The sequence below is a fragment of the Ursus arctos genome, unplaced genomic scaffold (genome assembly GCF_023065955.2).
Source record: "Ursus arctos isolate Adak ecotype North America unplaced genomic scaffold, UrsArc2.0 scaffold_17, whole genome shotgun sequence".
In the NCBI taxonomy this organism is placed as follows: domain Eukaryota; kingdom Metazoa; phylum Chordata; class Mammalia; order Carnivora; family Ursidae; genus Ursus; species Ursus arctos.
Genome location: NW_026622841.1, coordinates 39,547,789 through 39,566,744, shown reverse-complemented (window position 1 = coordinate 39,566,744; position 18,956 = coordinate 39,547,789). Strand labels below are relative to the sequence as shown.

Genomic DNA, 18,956 nt, shown 5'->3' with positions numbered 1-18,956 from the left:
TAGCTGTGTCCTTTCCCCAGAATGTTCTCTCCCTTTCCTGCCCTCGTAACAACTGACTTGCTTACTCTCTTTTCAGGTTTTTTGCTCAAATGCCACCCTCCCATAGGACTTCCTGTAACCACTCTTAATAGAATAAAAATCTCCCATAATTCTCTGTCCCTTGGTCTGTTTTTTCTTTGTCTCGTGTATTGCAGTATGACATTATACACGTATTTGTGCATTTGTTATGTCTTCCCTCCCTTCTTGGAATGCAAATTGTGAGAACACAGACTTTGGCTGTTTTATTCACTGTTGTGTCTTGATTCGTTATCTATCTTTCTATCTATCTATCTATTATCTATTTTTTAAGAGAGGGGGTGGGAGGAGCAGAGGGAGGGAGAATCTTAGGCAGTCTCCATGCCCAGTGCAGAGCCCAAAGCGAGCTTGATCTTACAACCCTGAAATCATGACCTGAGCCAAAATCAAGAGTCGGATGCTTAACGGACTAGGCCACCCAGGGGCCCCCCACTGCTGTGTCTTTAGCACCTAGAATTACACTTGGCCTGCGGTAGACGACCAAGAAATAATTGTCAACGACTGACTCACTCACTCACTGAAGAGCCTTGCTTTGGACAATAAACTGAAGCACAGAGAGATAAAGCAGCTTATCCAGGTTACTCGGCAGATTAAATATCTTTCCCATGCCAGGCCCAGCAATTTTCGTACCTATTTAGAACAACAGAAATTTCATTCAAATTTGCAAGTTCTGTTTTGTGTATACCTCTAGGGGTTTTTTTGTTTTGGTTTGTTTTGTTGTTCTCCCCTTTAGAGCGTTGTTCTTATGTTTTCTGAGCCTCGTCTATCAAGAGTCTTACTCTATTGTTAGCTATTTGGTATGTGTGTTGATGTTCGATTGGAGATAGGAAATTAGACTAATTGGCTATCTGAGATAGTAATTTGATTCGATAATTTGAATTGATTCACATTCTTAGATTACTTAGCAATTCCTGTCAGAAAGATGGGCTAGAGGAGCATACAAGTTTTTCAAGAGTCAGTAAATACAGTGAAAAAAGTGGGGGGACCCTGGTTCTCAAGGTCTCAGGCCCAGAGATCCTGCACTCTGATCCCCCATTTCTGTAAGTAGCACAAACTCTCTGAAGCTCAGACATAATAGAAGAGTGAGGGAGAACCCTAATTTTAATCTGATAAAATTTACATTTTTATTTCATTTCTGCCACCCCGCTGAATGGGAGGTGGATGAAGGTGTCGAGACAAAGACAAATTATGAAAAAATACTGACATTTTCTCCATCTGAATTTGTGATCCTGGATATTAAGTAAACACATATAAAACAGGATTCCTTTGAAATGTTATTTGATTTTTCTGAATCAAGAGGGTGTGGGGAGTGAGGGCCCCCCAGTAAAGAATACAGCATTTTAAGAATCGGACTGGAAAGGGTATTCGTTTCACTCAGGGACACATCGCCCTTGTGGGTCAGATGCGTCCAGTGTCACCAAGTTAGAATCACAGAACAGAAATGTGACTAACCTGGTTTGATTCCAATAAAATCACATCACTTTTTTTTTCCCCTTTTCGTATGCCTCAGATACTTGAGCCGTTTTCTTGCCTCTCCCCAAGTAACCTTAGATAATTAAATATTTGCTTTAACTTGTCTGTAATGATCTATATTAAGAAAAAAATTTTTTTCAATTAGAAATTGAAACTAGGCATTTCTGTGAAATTGCCCTTTCGCTTGGAACCTGCCACATCCCATCCGAGCAGCTTGCACAGTCTACGGGCCAGATGCCGGTCTCAGCAGAGCTCTATAACCAGCAACGTAACTTAACTCCAGACTCATATTTACTTCTACACACGAAGTGAGTCTATTAAAGTTAGAATGTAAATCTATGTTTTAAGAAACGAAATGTAAATACACTAATGTCACATAGCATATATTTCCTTGAACGTACTTTGAAAAGAAAATGAGGAAATCAATACAAATTTTGTGGGCACTTAGTAACAAATATTCAGGTTTCCTCCGGCATCATATTACATCTATTAGCTTCCCCAGATGCAAAGCACCGGCTCATGATACCCATGGTGCAGATTTACTGCCCAGTGTGCATCGTACACGGGAGAGAGGGAACATCGAAGAGATAGGTTGCAGGTGTTTCTGCCAATGTTTGGCTTTTTTCAAATTGGCTTCCAAAGAGCCTTCTGCTCTTGAAGTCAACGGAACAACAGGGCTTCTCGGGCACAGCCCACGTGTTCGTGCTGCCCCCAGTGTCTTCCTGCTTTCGCTCAAGCACAGGGGAGGCGGGTGTGACTGAACAGCGTGTCCTCCACTCTCTTCTAGATGGTTGAAAAGGAACCGTGGACACTGGGAGCTGGGAGGCACAGGCAGAACACCAAGCCTCTCCTACCTGGAGGGCTCATGGAACTTACCTCGCCCAAAGAGCACTGCAAAACCCGTTTATCTTGAAGGGAAGTACATTTCTTTTATCATTGTTGTTTTCCAATGTGGTGAAACACACTTAACCCGAGACCTACGCTCAACAAAGGTTTACGTGCACAATTTAGTATTGGTAACTCTAAGCACAACGTTGCATTTTCATCTTGCAAGACAAACTCTATCTGTGGGGAACAGCAACCCCCTGGTTCCTCCCCACCCTACTCACCCCCGGCAACCACCATTCTTCTGCTGGCTGATTAGTGGTTGCCAGGAGCTGAGGGAATCGGGAAATGGGAGTGGCGGCTTAAAGCGTTTTCTTTTTGGAAACTGAAGTATGAAAATGTTCTGGTTGCACAATATTCTGAATGAATGTCACTGAATTGTACTCTTTAAAATGGCTCAAAGAGAGCACCTGGCTGGCTGGGTCGGTGCAGTACATGACTCTTGATCTCAGGGTTGTATATTCAAGACCCATGTTGGGTGTAGAGATCACTTAAAAATCAAATCATTAAAATGGCTTAAGTAGGGGTGCCCGGGTGGCTCAGTCGTTAAGCGTCTGCCTCTGGCTCAGGGTGTGATCCCAGGGTCCTGGGATAGAGCCCCACATCGGGCTCCCTGCTCTTCTGGGAACCCTGCTTCTTCCTCTCCCACTACCCCTGCTTGTGCTCGGTCTCTCGCTGGCTGTCTCTCTGTCAAATAAATAAATAAAAATCTTTTTAAAAAATGGCGTAAGTAGGTGAATTTAATGTTATGTGAATTTTACAATAATTAAAGGAAAAAAAATAGTAAAGGGAAAACAAAAGTTTTTAAACCGATGGAATCAAAACAAGCCATCAGAATAGCCAGACCTACAAACTCAATCTGGATCCTATTTAAGTCACTGCCATTTTGTTTTCTGTCCACACAGCCAACCCTAATCCTGACTAATACAAGAGCCAAAAATAAGCTGTCTAGAGCTGGGATTAACCCTTTAAAAAATTTTTTTAAATGTTACCAATGTTCATTGTAAAAAATGAACACAAAATACAAATCCACCATAATTCCATTGTCTAGAAAGAATCTGTGCAGATCTTTTTTATATATATAAGCATAAACTCTTCCCTAAAAAGAGATCAGGTATTGTAGTATATTCGGCTACATGTTATTGCCTATATACCTGACCCCTATGTATCTTTCACTTTTACAGGCAGTGTTCTACGTGCTATAAATATAGTAACTCATTTAGTCCTGCGGTTGGTATTGCTATCTTGCTTTTAAAGATCAGAAAACTCAGACTAAGAAAGGGAGTAAGTAGCCTTTCTAAAGTCACACGGATAGGAGTGGCAGAGCCAGGATACACACGCAAAGAGTCTGACTCTGGACGTGTCCCTTCTCAACCGCTATGAGCCAATATTTAACCAAGTCAATTCTGCTGGATGCTTGGAATTTACCGAATGTTTTGATATCAGAAAAAAAATTCAATGAACATTTTTAAAGACAAATATTTAGACATAAAAATAATAGTGACAATAAAAGTTCCTGAAATTGAAAATATTGTTCAAGTTACACCACAATTTAAAACTTTTGATACAACTCATACATTTTTGAAATGGTCAGCCCTACCTTTGTGGGAAAGCACACGCACACCCAGGGAAAAGATTCACTGTGAAATACACAGCACCATAATTTGGTTGTGAACAAAGTTTGAAGGTCATATATTCTGTAAGTGATAGAACAAAGATTGGAATATCTCTTGTTTTTTGTGTTGTTTTTTTTTTTTTAACCCGTAACGTCTCCCCTTGACTACACTGCTCCAGGTAAGAATGCTATACCGGCATTTTATTTCTCGAACACTCTACAATTATAACTACCTTCCAATACTTCTTTACCCACTAACAATCAGATAGAGATATATAGGTTGATATCATCTGTAAGGCTGTGCCCCAAACAGTGATCTCCCCCCAAATGGTTTAATATATAAATGATGTTGACAACCTGGTAATGACCCATTCTCTAAAATAGTCCCCAGGAATAAAATGAAGACATTATTGAGCGTCTATTTTCACACCAGTCTTAAGCACAATTTTACAACATGATCATCTTGGAATCATTTAATCTCTAAATATAGCAAAGACAAGATACCGAGTTAACAAGTTTTATTACATCCTATATCTCAACTATTACTTTACACATCCAATTTTTGCTTATTTTAACCAGCCATGTTTCTTTAAAAGCAAAGTAACTTCTTTTAATGGGAGACTTAAAGTTCTATTAAAAATGCTGCAAACAAAACCTCACTGCATTTTAGACAGTTCGCTGGTTCCTTATAAAAATATGAAAAAAACAATCTGTACATTTACATTAAAAATTCAAGAATATTCACCGGAAAAAAAATGAAAGCTATTTTCACACTGAAATAGCATAATTTTCCCCTTACACATATAAGGAAAGAAGAATACCACGTTATAAATGTTTACATTAAACGTAAGAAGACTTTAAAAAGGAAAAGTACCCTTTGAAAAGCCTAAGTCTGAAAAATCTAGATTTCAGGGGAAAATCAGAAAACGGGAAATGTGGCATCAAGCAAGCAATGGAGACACACACTTAACTGAAGGCCTTCTATCTCAGCGCCCAGAGGACTACATAAGGAAGAAAGTAGTCCCCATGATTTCCTTGTTTGTTCTGCACAGACGGTTCGGGCCTGTCGTGCAAACGCCTGCAAAGGCATCATGCAGTCAGCACTCCCCTTGATTCCAGACTCCAAATAAGGTGAGGCATGAAGAAAGGGTTGGTGATATTTCGCCAAAATCAAATGGGAGCTGCCACTGGCCTGAGAAAAGGCAAAGGGAGGGCCTGGCCTAGGAAAATTTACGTAGTAAACAATATTGTCTTTATTACCACTCCTGTCCCTTTGTTGGCTTCTCTCCTTGCCCTTGAAGGCCTGGGTTTTCATGTTGCTGACTGTCCAAATACCCTACTTGGGCCTGTACTCACCCAAAGTCCCCTGTGTTCCCAAATGACTACTGGATCTTTTTCTTTCCTGTATTCAAAATCTGCTTCTTCTGTTACTTGAAAAAGCCTTGTAAGAAAGCAATTGCATAAAAATTGGTTCATACTGAAGGGTGATTGACAGCCTGGAGCATTTGCCACCTAAGTGTTATCGAAAATATTGGGAGGGAGATTAAAGAAAGAGGACTGATGAGAGAGCTCGATTTCTTTGAATCATACCAACGTCAGTTTAAACCAGGGCAGTGAGTAGGGAAGTGGTATTTTATCATTCCCAGGCTCAAATCAGAACCTAGCAAATGGTGATGAGCCTTAAGATGGTCATGCCCCACTCAGTCCCTTCAGTAAGATTGTGCTCCCACCTCGGCTCTCTTTATCCCCTGAAATCTGGCCAACAGAATATGGTTATTTGGCTCTAAATTTTTAAAATGTCGGTAGACAGGAGAGAAAAAGAAAATGGTGATAGAATCCTTTTACCAGAATTGGGTTTAAAAAGGCTTTCAGTATTAGCTCCAAGAAAAGCATTTCATCTCTGGATCCTTGCCACTGGGATTCGGGCAGCCCTAGCTCTAACAGCCTTTGCCAGTTTGCTTCTAATTTGTGTGTGCAGAATGAAACTGCAAAGCAAAGCTACTGTTCCACTTCGTTTCCTCTCTCCTTTCCACTGAAACCAGAGACGTTTCGTTAGCTGTATACAATTTTAAAGAAATTACACAAATGTACATCAACTATTTCCTGATATGCTCAGCTCTGCAGCACAGAAGACCTACATATAAGAGGCTCTCTCTTTTTAAAACCTTGGATTTCTATGATAGGACACACCCAGCCTTTTATTATCATCTTCCCCTTTGGTTTTCATTTTATTTTAAACGTGGCATTGACTAATAGTTTTATGTAAGTATATATTTATATAATGTGTGTGTGTGTGTGTTTAGCCTCATAGCATTCCTATGAAAACTGTCATAAACAGAAATGGCATAAAGCAAAGAAGCAATTACCATTCATTTATATGGAAAATTTTTGAGTGTCTCCAGATCCAAAAATTAACCTCTCTTTGGTTTTCCTGGTAGCTTTAGGACATATCTTACTAAAGGATGCACAAAATAAATGGAGATAAAGCACAGATGCTCACAGACACCATTTAAAGCCCTGGCAGCTGGATGCGGAGAACCAGAGGACAGTTCCCGGGAAAGGAGGCTGGTGGGGCCGTGCTTTCTGCTCCGGGAGCATCCTGCCTCTGTAAGGCTCACTGCAAGACAGAGCTAAATGCTGTTTTTGCTTTTTGCCTTTTTTCACATAAGCAAAAGTCTTCTTCAGGTATCTTTAGGTTAGCAAAAACAGATACTAACACAAACTTTTGAAAAGCGGGGGACACTACTGTATCTCTTTCTTTCTCTCTCTCTATATATACATATACAGAAAAAGAAAAAAGAAAGTCAGTTAAGCCTATGTTTATACTGAACATTGCCACTACGTGGGCTAGCTCACAAATTCTGCCTCAAAGTCAAATAAAGAATTTGGGGGGCAGGGGGTGAGAGTCCCAATTCTTTGGGTAAGTCCCAAAAGCTGCAAAATTTTTAAGTTAATTTAGTCTTGTTTCTCTTCCAAAATTCCCTTCAATTGGTGATACCTAATATTTCTTGTCTATTTTTTAAACTAACACTTGAAGTGAGTATACAATAATGCGATACTAGATTTATCAGATTAGGTGTTATTTTAAGTTTAAACACCACTGCTTTGGGGGATTTTGCAAGTTCTTCCAGGTGCCTATCACAGAACAAATTTGAGAAGCACTCAATTTTAAGCAACACTTTGCAAGATATTAAATTGCACCAAGGGGTTCTTTTGATTCTTTACAGCATTTTAAAATATTTATCTGCCTTAATAAGGAGTAATTTACATGAAAATGGTAGTGAGTGGAAATGCACACTCATCCCTCATTGCTACTCATAACTATGACGGTGTCTGTTTCTTCAGAATATATGGCACGACACAATCCATCTAAGGATAACATATTCTAATTGCAAATAACTACTATTGAGAGAAAACAAAAAGCCATATGTGTGAAACCTGCAAGTAAAAATATGCAAGAATAATATTAAAAAAAAGAAAAGCAACTTTTTCTCAGCTTAATTTTCATTACTGCGTTATCAATAGTAGTCCTGAATCTCAGGGAAAAAGATGTCAAGACTTGTGATTACAATCTCAATAGATCTTTGGTATTTTTCATTAAAATACCAACAATAATTCTCTGTGTAGTGAATATAGTTCTGTTTCTTGAGAATAAGGAAACTTAGATATATTCCTCATAATAATCCTTTTGCAAACCATAAAGCACACATTCGAAAGCATAAAAACAACACAATTTTTTGGTCTACACTTTCCTGGTGTAGTTTAACACCATAGCTATGTATTTTTTAAGACCTTATTAGGGCAATCGAGTAGATGGAAATGCCCTTCATGATCTAAATGCTAATCAGAAGGAAAATGAAATTCTAGTAGTCTTTGGAGCAACCAACTCAGTGGTACTGATTTTTAAAGAGCTAAAAAAAAATGCAACATAATTTAACACAATGTTTGGTATAATCCTATTCCACTTAAATCTAAATCTGGAACAAGAACAGAATTTCTAGCCCAGAGAGCTATTCTATATTCAATCGAGCACAGCTTAGCTATCATTGGACTAATATTAACTCAACACATTTACTAGTAAAACATCTATAAAGAATAGCGGGTCCTTTATAGACCTTAATTCCAATGATACAGCATGAGATTTTCTAGCTGTCTGTTTACTTGGCAGTAAAGAACAAAATACATTTTAAAATTTCAAATTCTTTAGAAAACATAAGCAACAAATTGCTATAAAAATACAAATTGGTAAATAGTACAATTCAAAATTTAGAAAAATTATGTATTTTTTCTAATGTATAGATATATTTGAAATATCTATATATCTATATATCTTTATATATATTAGAAATTGAAATTCTAATATATCCATATATGTATTAGAAATTGAATTTGAACTTTACAATATCCCTTTTGGAAACCTCCAGAATGTCTGGCAAACACATGTCTAATTGTAGCACTTTAACATTATCTCTTCGTGCATGTCTCTGCTAATGCAGTAAATTTGGCTCCCAAATTATTTAAAAAGTCAAGACCATCTTCTTCCTGTTTTTCACTGCAGCAACCTACAGAACCAGCTGGAGAGCCTCTTCCTTCATAGTTGTATGTAAGGACGTAATCTTGAGATGGCATGTGGTCTTCATTCTGGTTACACAGATGCAATTTCTGTAAAACAAAAAAAAAAGGATCGTATTATTGTTTTAAACACTCTTAAACATATGAACATAAAATTTATTTTTTTATTTACCTTTTATGTTTAATTTTTAACCAGTGTGTCCTCTAATGGAGTCCTACACACAAAAAATGCACATGATTGGTCGATATCATAACCGTACCGCAAAGTCAGTATATTTTACATTTCTAGTAATCCATACGAATAAAAAATTACATATATACAAATGTTATACTTAAGTACATTTAAATTATCATTAAATGCTTAGCCCTAAATTTTATATCTAGAGGTCAGGCTAGTCCACAAAATGGTGACAGTATGCATGGCGGTTAAGAGTTTGACACTGGATATTCCAACAGTCCTGGTTTTGAGTCATAGCTCTGGCTTTACCAACTACGTATATGACTTTGGGCAGGTTACTAAACATCTTCCAGTCTCACTTCTAACTCTCCTTATGTCTAAAATGGGAATATACACAGTGACTATCTCATGATAATGATGAAATAATAATGAACCAAAAATGCTCTTATTTTGCCCAGCACATAGTAAATATTCAATAAACGTGAACTAAAACCACTATTATGTGCAGTTGTAAAGAAGGCAAGAAGTACCACATTGGCTTCGGAATTAAGTCTCCAAGATAGCCAAAATGTGACAAAATAAAGAGATGCACAAAACATTTTAGTGAAATTAAAAATATTCAACATCACCCACATTGCAAAAACCGGGCCTTTGGAATGGAGCAGCCAAGGCTTCAGCCACATCCAGCCTCACTGTCTGTTACCAGCCAGGCTGCCAACCTGTCAAACTCCCGGGCCTCCCCCCTCCTCACCAGGGTGCCCGCTCCCTCTCTAACCCACAGCTTATTTCTTTGCCTTACGGTACCAAACGCCTTTCTTCACGACCATTTCAGCCTCATATCCCATCACCTGATGCGCGCATTAAAGAACACCCCTAAGATCACCTCTTAAGCTCCACTCCTCCCCAACCTGATCTTACATGCATACTGACTATCTAGAAACAGAACAAAGATGAACACTTGACCTTGATGGGAAAAAAACCGCTAGGGACATGTGATCAGCTACAGCCATGTTGCAGAGCGATGCCTATTTGCAGTCCATTAAAGGATTAAGGGCTTCTGGTCCACTGTGGGGGTGACCATAGTACGGGTACCCTCCGAGGAACACAAAACTTAGTGCCAGATAGAATATTTAATCCCGCGCTTCTCTACCCAGATGGCACATGTGAATCACTTGAGGAGCTTTAAAAAAATAATAACAATAAGCCAAACCAATTTTATCCAAATCCTTCAAGGTGGAACACAGGCATTAGTATCATTTAAAAGCTCCCCAGGGGATTCTGATGTGTTGCCAGGACTGAAAATCCATGATTTAATCCCTCTTTACTTTGATATCCTTGCTTTCCCGAATAGAAACACCTTATATTTGAACAGTGCTTTTTACATTAAGTAGAGTTCCAAAAGCTCATATTATTTAATGTTCACCCTAGAATTGTGTACAGATGCTTTCTTTTCAGAGAGAAATGCAGATTTGATTGGGGGAGTTTTGTGATTGTAGGGAATGAGATTTTTTTTCACATTCTTCTATATAAAAATAGTTCATGAGATAAACAACATCTAAAAATGGCATGTAACTTTAATAGGGATATTAAAATCTTCCAACTCTCATGAGATTTTAGAAATTGAAAGAAATATGACAGATGGAATAAAATCTCTTTTATGTTAAATAATGTAACAACATCAAAGGCCAAGGGTGGGGGAAGTGCAGGGAATGACCAGAGAGTGAAAGAGAAAGAGTACATTGAAAAATATGGAAAAAGTAGCTTCTGCAACTCTATGTTAATTTCAACTTCCTATTGTTCTACACTTGGACATTAAATTGCAGAGGCAAAACACTTGGGGAAACTCACTTCACCAAGACGGGGCTGAGTGAAACTATGCCACTCGGAGTAAGTGTATCTGCAGTTGTCCACATCCACGTGTCCTCCCCTGCAGGAATCCAGGGTGTGATGGTGCCCGGTCCCCCGGCACGATTCCAGGGTCTGGTGTCCACCTTTCACCATTTCAATGGTCTCCTGCCCTCCATTTTTCGCTCCTGATCCCATGGTACCACAAAAGCCTTGGCCAGAGGTGTTGACTGTCTGGGTCATAAACCCATTGCCAGAACACTGAAATAAAATAAAATAGGTCCATTTGTATTGAGAGGAAATGGATTCCAAGTAAAGTCATAAGAAGACGAGGAGACAGAATGTTTATTTAACCTTTTATTGATTCATCCATTCATTAGCAGACCTTTGTATTTTCTAATTCTGTGCCCAGTGTAGGGATGCAAAGAGGGACATGATCCCTCAGGGGCTCCAAGAAGCTCTTATTCCAGTGAGGCAGAAAAAGAGATAATTACCCTAAGGATGTATACATAGGTGAAGACAGAATTCTATAGAAACACAGAGGAAGAGCATTAAAATCCAAGCCCGGAGGTAGTAAGTGGAGTAGACTAGAAAACACTGCAACACTGCACTGAGGGACTCGTACTTGAGAAATGGGAAGAAGAAAGCACTACCTGCAGGAAGCCCTACACGCAAAGGCAACAGGGTACTTTGAGGGCCCTCCACTTTCAGCCTGCTGAGAATGCCTACCATATAGGGTCCCAGAGAGGAAGCGGAGAGGTTACAGAAGGCCAGAGAACATTAAGATCCATCTGCCATGCTAAAAAAGTAAGACTATCAAGAAGACGATGGGGATTCAAAGAAGGGTTTTAACATGAGAAGGGACATATTTTTAAAAATCATTCTAGCCAATAATGTAAAAGACATGTAAGAAGAAGACGTGTGTCATGGATATCGGAGAGGTCACTGAATCATTCTAGGTGAAACACGATAAGGACCTAAGCCAAAGGAGAAGCAACGACGATGAGTTAAAGTGATTGGACTCCATACGAAGTTTACTGGTGGTCAGATGGATGAAACCGCAAAGGGAAGAGGCAGGAATTATTCCTATGTGCTCTGCTTGTGCAACTAGGTAGATGGTATATTTCACTGAAGTAGGGATCAAGGACACACTTGTGAGTGAGAGGAGGGCGAACAGTTCAATTGTGAACATGGTAAATCTGAAAAACCTATGGCTGTCCAAAATGAGTATATGCATAGGTGGGTCTGGAGTTCCAGTGGGGGAGCCGAGCTGGAGCTATAATTCCAGAAGTCATCACCATATAGGAGACAGTGGAAGCCACGGGAATAAAGTATAACATCGAGAGAAAATGGCAGACTGAATGAAAACAAGGCTAAGAATAGAACCACAAGAAAAAACATGTTTTAAGGGGTGGATAAGGGAATTAGAGGACAGAACTGATCTGAAACAGCTATTGGAGAATAGAGGAATCCAAGGAGCACAACTCTGAAGCCACGTAGAGAACTATGGTAAGGAGAAAACATCAAAGAGTTTAAGAACTTTAAGTGCCCCTTCGGACCACTACATTTGTATCTTTGGGGTAAATACCCAGTAGTGCAATTGCTGGGCCGTAGGGTAGCTCTATTTTCAACTTTTCCAATGTTTGTAGCAACAATGTCCACAATAGCCAAACTATGGAAAGAACCCAGATGTGCATAGACAGAGGAATGGATAAAGAAGACGTGGTACATATATACAATGGAAAATTATGCCGCCATCAAAAAAAATGAAATCTTGCCATTTGCACCGACGTGGATGGAACTAGAGGGTATTATGCTAAGCGAAATAAGTCAATGAGAGAAAGACAATTATCATATGATCACACTGAAATGTAGAATTTGAGAAATAAGGCAGAGGATCATAGGGGAAGAGAGGAAAAATGAAACAAGACGAAACCAGAGAGGGAGACAAAGCATAAGAGACTCTTAATCTCAGGAAACAAACTGAGGGTTGCTGGAGCAGAGGGGGGTCGGAGGGATGGGGTGGCTGGGTGATGGACATTAGGGAGACTACTAGGGTTGTGGTGAGTGCTGTGTATTGTGTAAGAATAATGAATCACACACCTGTACCCCTGAAACAAATAATACATTATATGTTACTAATAATAAAAAAGAACTGGTTCGAATAAAGTAATCCACCTATTAGATTCAATCAAAAAAAGTGGCCATTGGTGATCTTTGTCAAAAGCATTTCCAAGAGGTGCTGAATGAACAGGAAGTAATATCATGGAGAAATAGAGTATAAATCTTCCAAAAAGCTCCGTTTCAAAGAAAAAGAGATAAGGAGGGAACTAGAGGAGAACAGCGTGAAGGGAATGTTTGAAGATAAAAACAACTTGACTGGACACTGACTTCATGCGGGAACCTCGCGTGGAACTCTGGGCCGCCGGTGAGAAGTTTAGTTACAGCGGTAACCTCAAGCGTGTCAGTTCTAATTATGAACTCTTACTTTCGGACAAGACCTCCATTAAAATCAGGCTCCACTGTGCCATCTTCTTACCAATTTGCTTTTCTTCTATTTAATATGCAGAGTCTCTAACTAAACTGGAAGATTTTCAAGTTGGGATGATTTCGAGTTTCAGATATTTCAGAATCTGGAATGTATCTATAAGTGTGATACATGCTATCTCATTGCCTTAGAAAAGTATACGAGAAAAGAGAACTGAGAAGTAGCCATTTGGTGGCACTGCTACCCTATATTTTTTGCTTAGGCTGCTGCTACAGTGAAATTCTATTTCAAAAAAAAAAAATCCTCATTATCAAATCTCCTTAATGATTCAATTTTTGTCATTATAAATACATGTTCAGAGATCATGCAAGCTCATCCCAGGAGAATTGAAACTAAACTAAAACCAAGGTCGAGCCCACAGTGCCCTGTTTCACATTTTTTCTATTCTCTGTTCCTTCCTGACCATCTCCATGTGCATTGCCTAGAGTTTATTCTCACAGGGTGTCAACGACTCCTTTTCCATGTCCGTGATTTCCAGATTTAACTTCTCCAGTCCTGACTTTTCAACCAGCTCCTAACCCCACCTGGATGTCTTTGCTTAAACTTAGCTCCAGAACTAAAGTCATCACCTGTACTCACTGTACTAAAATAAGCTTACACGTTCACTAAGAAATTTTGTTACACTTTGTAAAAATACACCTAAAATTATGTTTTGGTATAAGTTGGTAATTGAGGCCTTTTGAGAAGTATTCCTAACAGAGAACAGATAAAGACGGGTGTGAGTACATGTGGCAAAGCGGCCACTTAATGCTACCAGCTCTAGCATCAAACGGCAAAGAACAAATATTATGAACATCTCAATCATTCCCTTCTCGAACATAAAATAAGAGCTTACTGAGTCAAGGATGATTAAGGGACTACATGTATTTTCTGAATGGAGAAATAATTACGGGGTTCCACATGTAGGCATGTCAAGCACAGGTGGGCTGTGATTTTCCATGATGGTGGGAGGTGGCTTAAGAGAGAAAGTCAGTAAGATAGATGCCTTCACACCAAGATATAGAAAAGGCTTGTTATAAAGTCATTGTCCTTGGTTATGGCCTCTGTCACTTTGACTCCACTTTTTATATTGTTACTCAAAAACTAACAATCTTATCATTTACACTTTTAAAATATTTATTGTCCCTGTTTCCAATGACCATTACCCATCCTAGCAGAGCTATCCACTGCTTCAACTACTCAAAGATTCTAATCCTCTACCTTCCCCGTCCCTAACGTCTTCCTTGTCTCACGGATCACCCTGCTCACTCAGCATCACGCTGTACCCATTATGACCTTCTGTGCAGAAAAGCCTTCACCGGCTCTTCCTTACCAAGAGAATAAACCCCAAATCCTTAGTGTGGCATACGACAGCCCCGTGTCCTACTCCTCTTAGAACCTCTCCCCCCAAAAGCCTAACTTGCGTCAAGCTTCCATTGCAAACCATCACTTCTTCCATTTCAAATCAATTTCTTCACTATTTGTTGAGTAATCCCTAAACTTGTTCATCTCCTTTTTTATTCTTAAGGCTGTTTTCCAGCTCTTTCACTATTCACTCTCTCCACTTTCAAACCCTTCCTATTCCTTAAGTTACAAAGGAATCTGTACCTCTTTCACTAAGCCTTTCGGTTGATCCAGACAACAGAATGCACTTACGTATCTCAAGTATCTCTGAACAACAACAGTGCTCTATCATATTGGTGCTATGGTTTACTGGCATGTTCCTACTTATTTTTCCCATAAAAGTAGATTCAGTTTCTCATAAATACTTCGAAATCTTTTTGAGGGAAGAACATGCCTTGTAAGAACTTTTTAAATACACATCCCCCCCGGGGTGCCTGGGTGGCTCAGTCGGTTAAGTGGCTGCCTTCAGCTCAGGTCATGATCCCAGGGTCCTGGGATCGAGCCCCGCATCAGGCTCCCTGCTCAGCAGGAAGTCTGCTTCTCCCTCTCCCACTCCCCCCTGCCTGTGTTCCCTCTCTCACTGTCTCTGTCAAATAAATTTTTAAAAATCTTTTAAAAGAATAATTAAAAATAAATAGACATCCCCCCAAACAAGAAGCCTTGTCCTCGCCGATCTCAAGAGAGAGTGTGGCAATAATCTTCCAAGTAATCTACCCTCCTCCACACACTTTTTTAAAAAATATGTATCTCTTTGATATTTTCTTAGTTTATCTTAAAAACTTTTAGTAAGTTTTTTTTTCCTATTATAAATGGCCAAAGAGTCAGATAAACAAATAGTATCTGGAAATGTACATGGTAGAGAGCAGCTGAAAGACTGTTATTATAATAATTTCACACCATCAAAGAGCAAATTTCAAATCATAACATTAGAGAGTGGAAGAATGATAATTAAAACACATCTGATTTAAGAAGTTTAATAAATGCCACCTACATAAATATTTGAATATTGACAGATAAAATACTTACGCCTGCAAAAGCTGACCAAACTAAAAATATAAATATTAACTCTTACATTACAAAATAATTTCATGACAATCAGTAAAAGAAATTATGAAAGATACTCAAAGAAAAATACTCATTTTAAAAAATTACTTACCACCTTATCATCTCCAGGTGCTTCTGTGTTTGATATAATCAAATTTTGCTGTGCTAAATCTTCAGGAAAACCTCTTTTTTTGGCACCAACAACGCCACATACCAAAGTTAGCAATATAGCTGCATTAAAAAAAGAAAAAGTTTAACATACATAGAATAAAATATTCATCTTTTATTTTTCTTATTACTTCTGGTACGCAGGAGGAAAACAAAGCCACTGAGCATGGCCCCGTGAATTACCTTGGCTTTTCTAAATTAACAGGCCATGATTTAGCTTAGACTTGAAAATCTGAATTAATTGTATGTATATTTTGATTATAGCTCTTTTCAAGAGTTTGAATTCTATCCATAATGTTAAAGTATTTACAATTGTGAGTTAAATAATAAATTTTCAAAAAATTCAATGACACTTATGTAAGACAGACTTTAAAGAGATTTACTGATTCCCAAAAGAATGGTTTGCCTATATAAAAACACGATAGACTTTTCTCCCCAGAACAGATTTATCTCCAAATATCTTAATTAAAACTACTCTGTATTTTGTCTGTTCAGAATTTTCATTCTACGTCATACCTGTGGGAGGTTGAAATATGTGATAATAAAATTAACAGTAATCATAACAACATTCTTACGGTGTTCTACAAGCCCCTCTATCTAGGGTGGCCACAGCCCCTAATCCGGCCCACCATATGTTTTTGTATGGCCCATGGGCTGTGGTTTTTAAATGGTTTTTAAAAATTAAAAGAACGGAAGTTCATTACATGTGAAAATTATATGAAATTCAAATCTTAGTGTACATAAATAAAGTTCTTCCGGAACCCAGCCATGCCCATCACTAAAATATTTTCTATGGCAGCTTTCCTCCTAGAAGGGTAGATTTCGTTGATTCTAAGTGAAACCACATGGCCTGCAAAATGTAAAATATATACTATCTAGCCCTTTATAGAAAAAGCCTACCAACGCCCATACTCTGCGCAGCCCCTTGTTACTTTCTGGTTCCACGTCCAACCCTGCTCTCTGGATGCACTCCACTCCAGCCACGCTGGTGTCCCTGCCATACCTTGACTTCTCCAGGTACCATGTCACCCTAAGGGCCTTTGAGCTGACTTTCCCCTCTGACTGAAAACCTTTCCCCCAGGTACTGTACTTGGCTGACTCTTTTACCTTTCCCCGAAATCATCAAGGATAACCTTGTCAGTTAGCCCCGACCAAACCATCCACTTGAAAGCTGCAGTCACTCTTCCTAATCCCCCACGATCACCCACACACGCTCCACAGGACTACAGCTCCTAATTATTTTGCTCTATTTTTTCCTCCACAGCATTTCCTTTATTTATTAGTTTAATGTCACAAGGCACAGTGTTTCTGTTTGGTTTTATCTGTTTTGTTCACTGATGTCTCCCAAGCACCTAGACAGTTTCTGGCATATCGCAGGTCTTCAACAGATATTTATTTTGTGGAGTTGCTGAAAAATATTGCAAACTGCACTATTTTAAGCTCTTCACATGCATTAACTCAGTTAATGCTCAGTGCTGCCCCATAAAGCAGCTACTCCAATTATCCCCTTTTACAGATGAGGACACTGAAGCACAGTTACGTAGCTCGCCCCAGGCCACATGGCTTGCAAGTGACTGAGCCCGATTACAAACCCAGATAGTTTAGTTCCAGAGTCTTGCTCTTAACCTCTCGTCGTATCACAGAACAAAGAACAACAGCTAATCCAGACTGGAGGCGTGGATGGAAATAGAGGGAAAAATATGATGCCATTGGGAACTATGCAACTGGCAAGGAGAAGGTTAAAAAAAATCAAAACTAGCAAGATAACACCCAAGAAGAGATATTGCTGTGATCCAAGTCATTCCCATAAGGCCGTGGCTAAATGATGAGAAGAGATCACCGTGGCTTGTCGTGGACTTGGATTTGGCAGAAGTTTCAGACTGTTTTATTTAGCCCTAAACAGGGTAGTACCAGGACCAAAAAATGAAAACATTATGTTGACAGATTTGGTACCGTCTAAGGCATTTTAAACAGCTCTATTCAAGTATGAAATCGTATCTCAAATAGGATCTTGCTTCCTCTCCTTGAAAATATTCCATCCGAACGCAGATAATAACACAAAAGCAATTTGTAAATTGCCCACCCCTGATGGATAGTTGGACAAGATTACTCTTTAAAGACCCTTTCCTGCACTTAGATAAAGATATTTTAACTCTAAGTACGTAAAAGGACTTACAAAATAGTAGTGCTATCCCCAGCAGGATCGCCAGGATCGCCCACTTTCCGAGTACCACTCCTGCACTCCTTCGAGCTGCCGGACATTGACTTGGATGCGTACAATCACACAGATTAACTCTCAGGGTTTTTGTGGTAGATTGACCTTCTCTATCTTTTACAGTAATAGGAACACTATATTCCTGAAATTCAGCATTTTTCTGATATGAAAGACGGGCAGCTGTATCTGAAAGAAAACGAAAGAATTTTATCTTTATTGGACATGTATTTCTCCCTTAGCATTTGTTTTGCCACACTTGTTTCTAGACATATTATTTTCAAGGAACCATCTGCCACATGAAAATGAGTTAAGATGGAGAACTACCTTCGACCTTTCTCCGCACTAATATTACTACGTATGTTCATTGTAACTTTTTACAAGAGAGGCTGTAAGACGTAATTTGACATTGGAGTGATCCAGCAGCATTTCAGTAATATTTAATATTCCCTATCTTTCCCTTATCTACAAACCAATGATGGTAGATTGGCCCCTGACATGCACTTCAAGCATTTTTTAATAGTACCAGTTTATGGTACTCATAAAATATTAACAATCATTATACACAAAGTATGTCTTAGTTGACATTCTCTTGTCCATTTCCTTACCATTTACCCATCCATTATCTTTACATATAAGGTAATTTTTCGAAGTACACTAGACCCTTTGTTATTATGCCTTCCCTCTAGAAGTGATCTCAATACCAGAAAGCTAACTAATGTCACCCAGGCTAGGTACAAGGCTTACATAAAAACAGATGTATCAGTATCATAATAATACGTTTTTATCAACTATGATATTTCCCCAATAGCCTTGATACCTATTTTACTGACTTCATTATCAACTGACCAAAAGCTCTACTACACTTTCCATGCCAATTACAACCTTCCGAATTTTGCGGTAAGTGAAATGACACTGCGGCACAATGCACATGGTGGAAATCATCTGTAACTTCTAA

General features: G+C 38.9%; 1 protein-coding gene across 2 annotated transcripts in view; it reads right to left on the bottom strand.

Moving 5' to 3' along the window:
- Positions 1-3,655: 3,655 nt before the first annotated feature.
- DSC3 (desmocollin 3) overlaps positions 3,656-18,956 on the bottom strand; it is a 48,874-nt gene continuing 33,573 nt past the window's right edge. Inside the window, exons 13-17 of one of the 2 annotated variants that reach the window (XM_044383139.2) lie at positions 17,963-18,187; positions 15,731-15,849; positions 10,647-10,904; positions 8,793-8,835; positions 8,624-8,710 (exon numbers count right to left, since the gene is read on the bottom strand). In XM_044383139.2, coding sequence (XP_044239074.1) covers positions 8,809-8,835; positions 10,647-10,904; positions 15,731-15,849; positions 17,963-18,187 — 629 coding nt within the window. In that variant the 3' untranslated portion in view covers positions 8,624-8,710; positions 8,793-8,808. Of the gene's footprint in view, positions 8,711-8,792; positions 8,836-10,646; positions 10,905-15,730; positions 15,850-17,962; positions 18,188-18,956 lie in introns of both variants that reach the window. The other variant, XM_057313163.1, reaches the window with a different exon arrangement.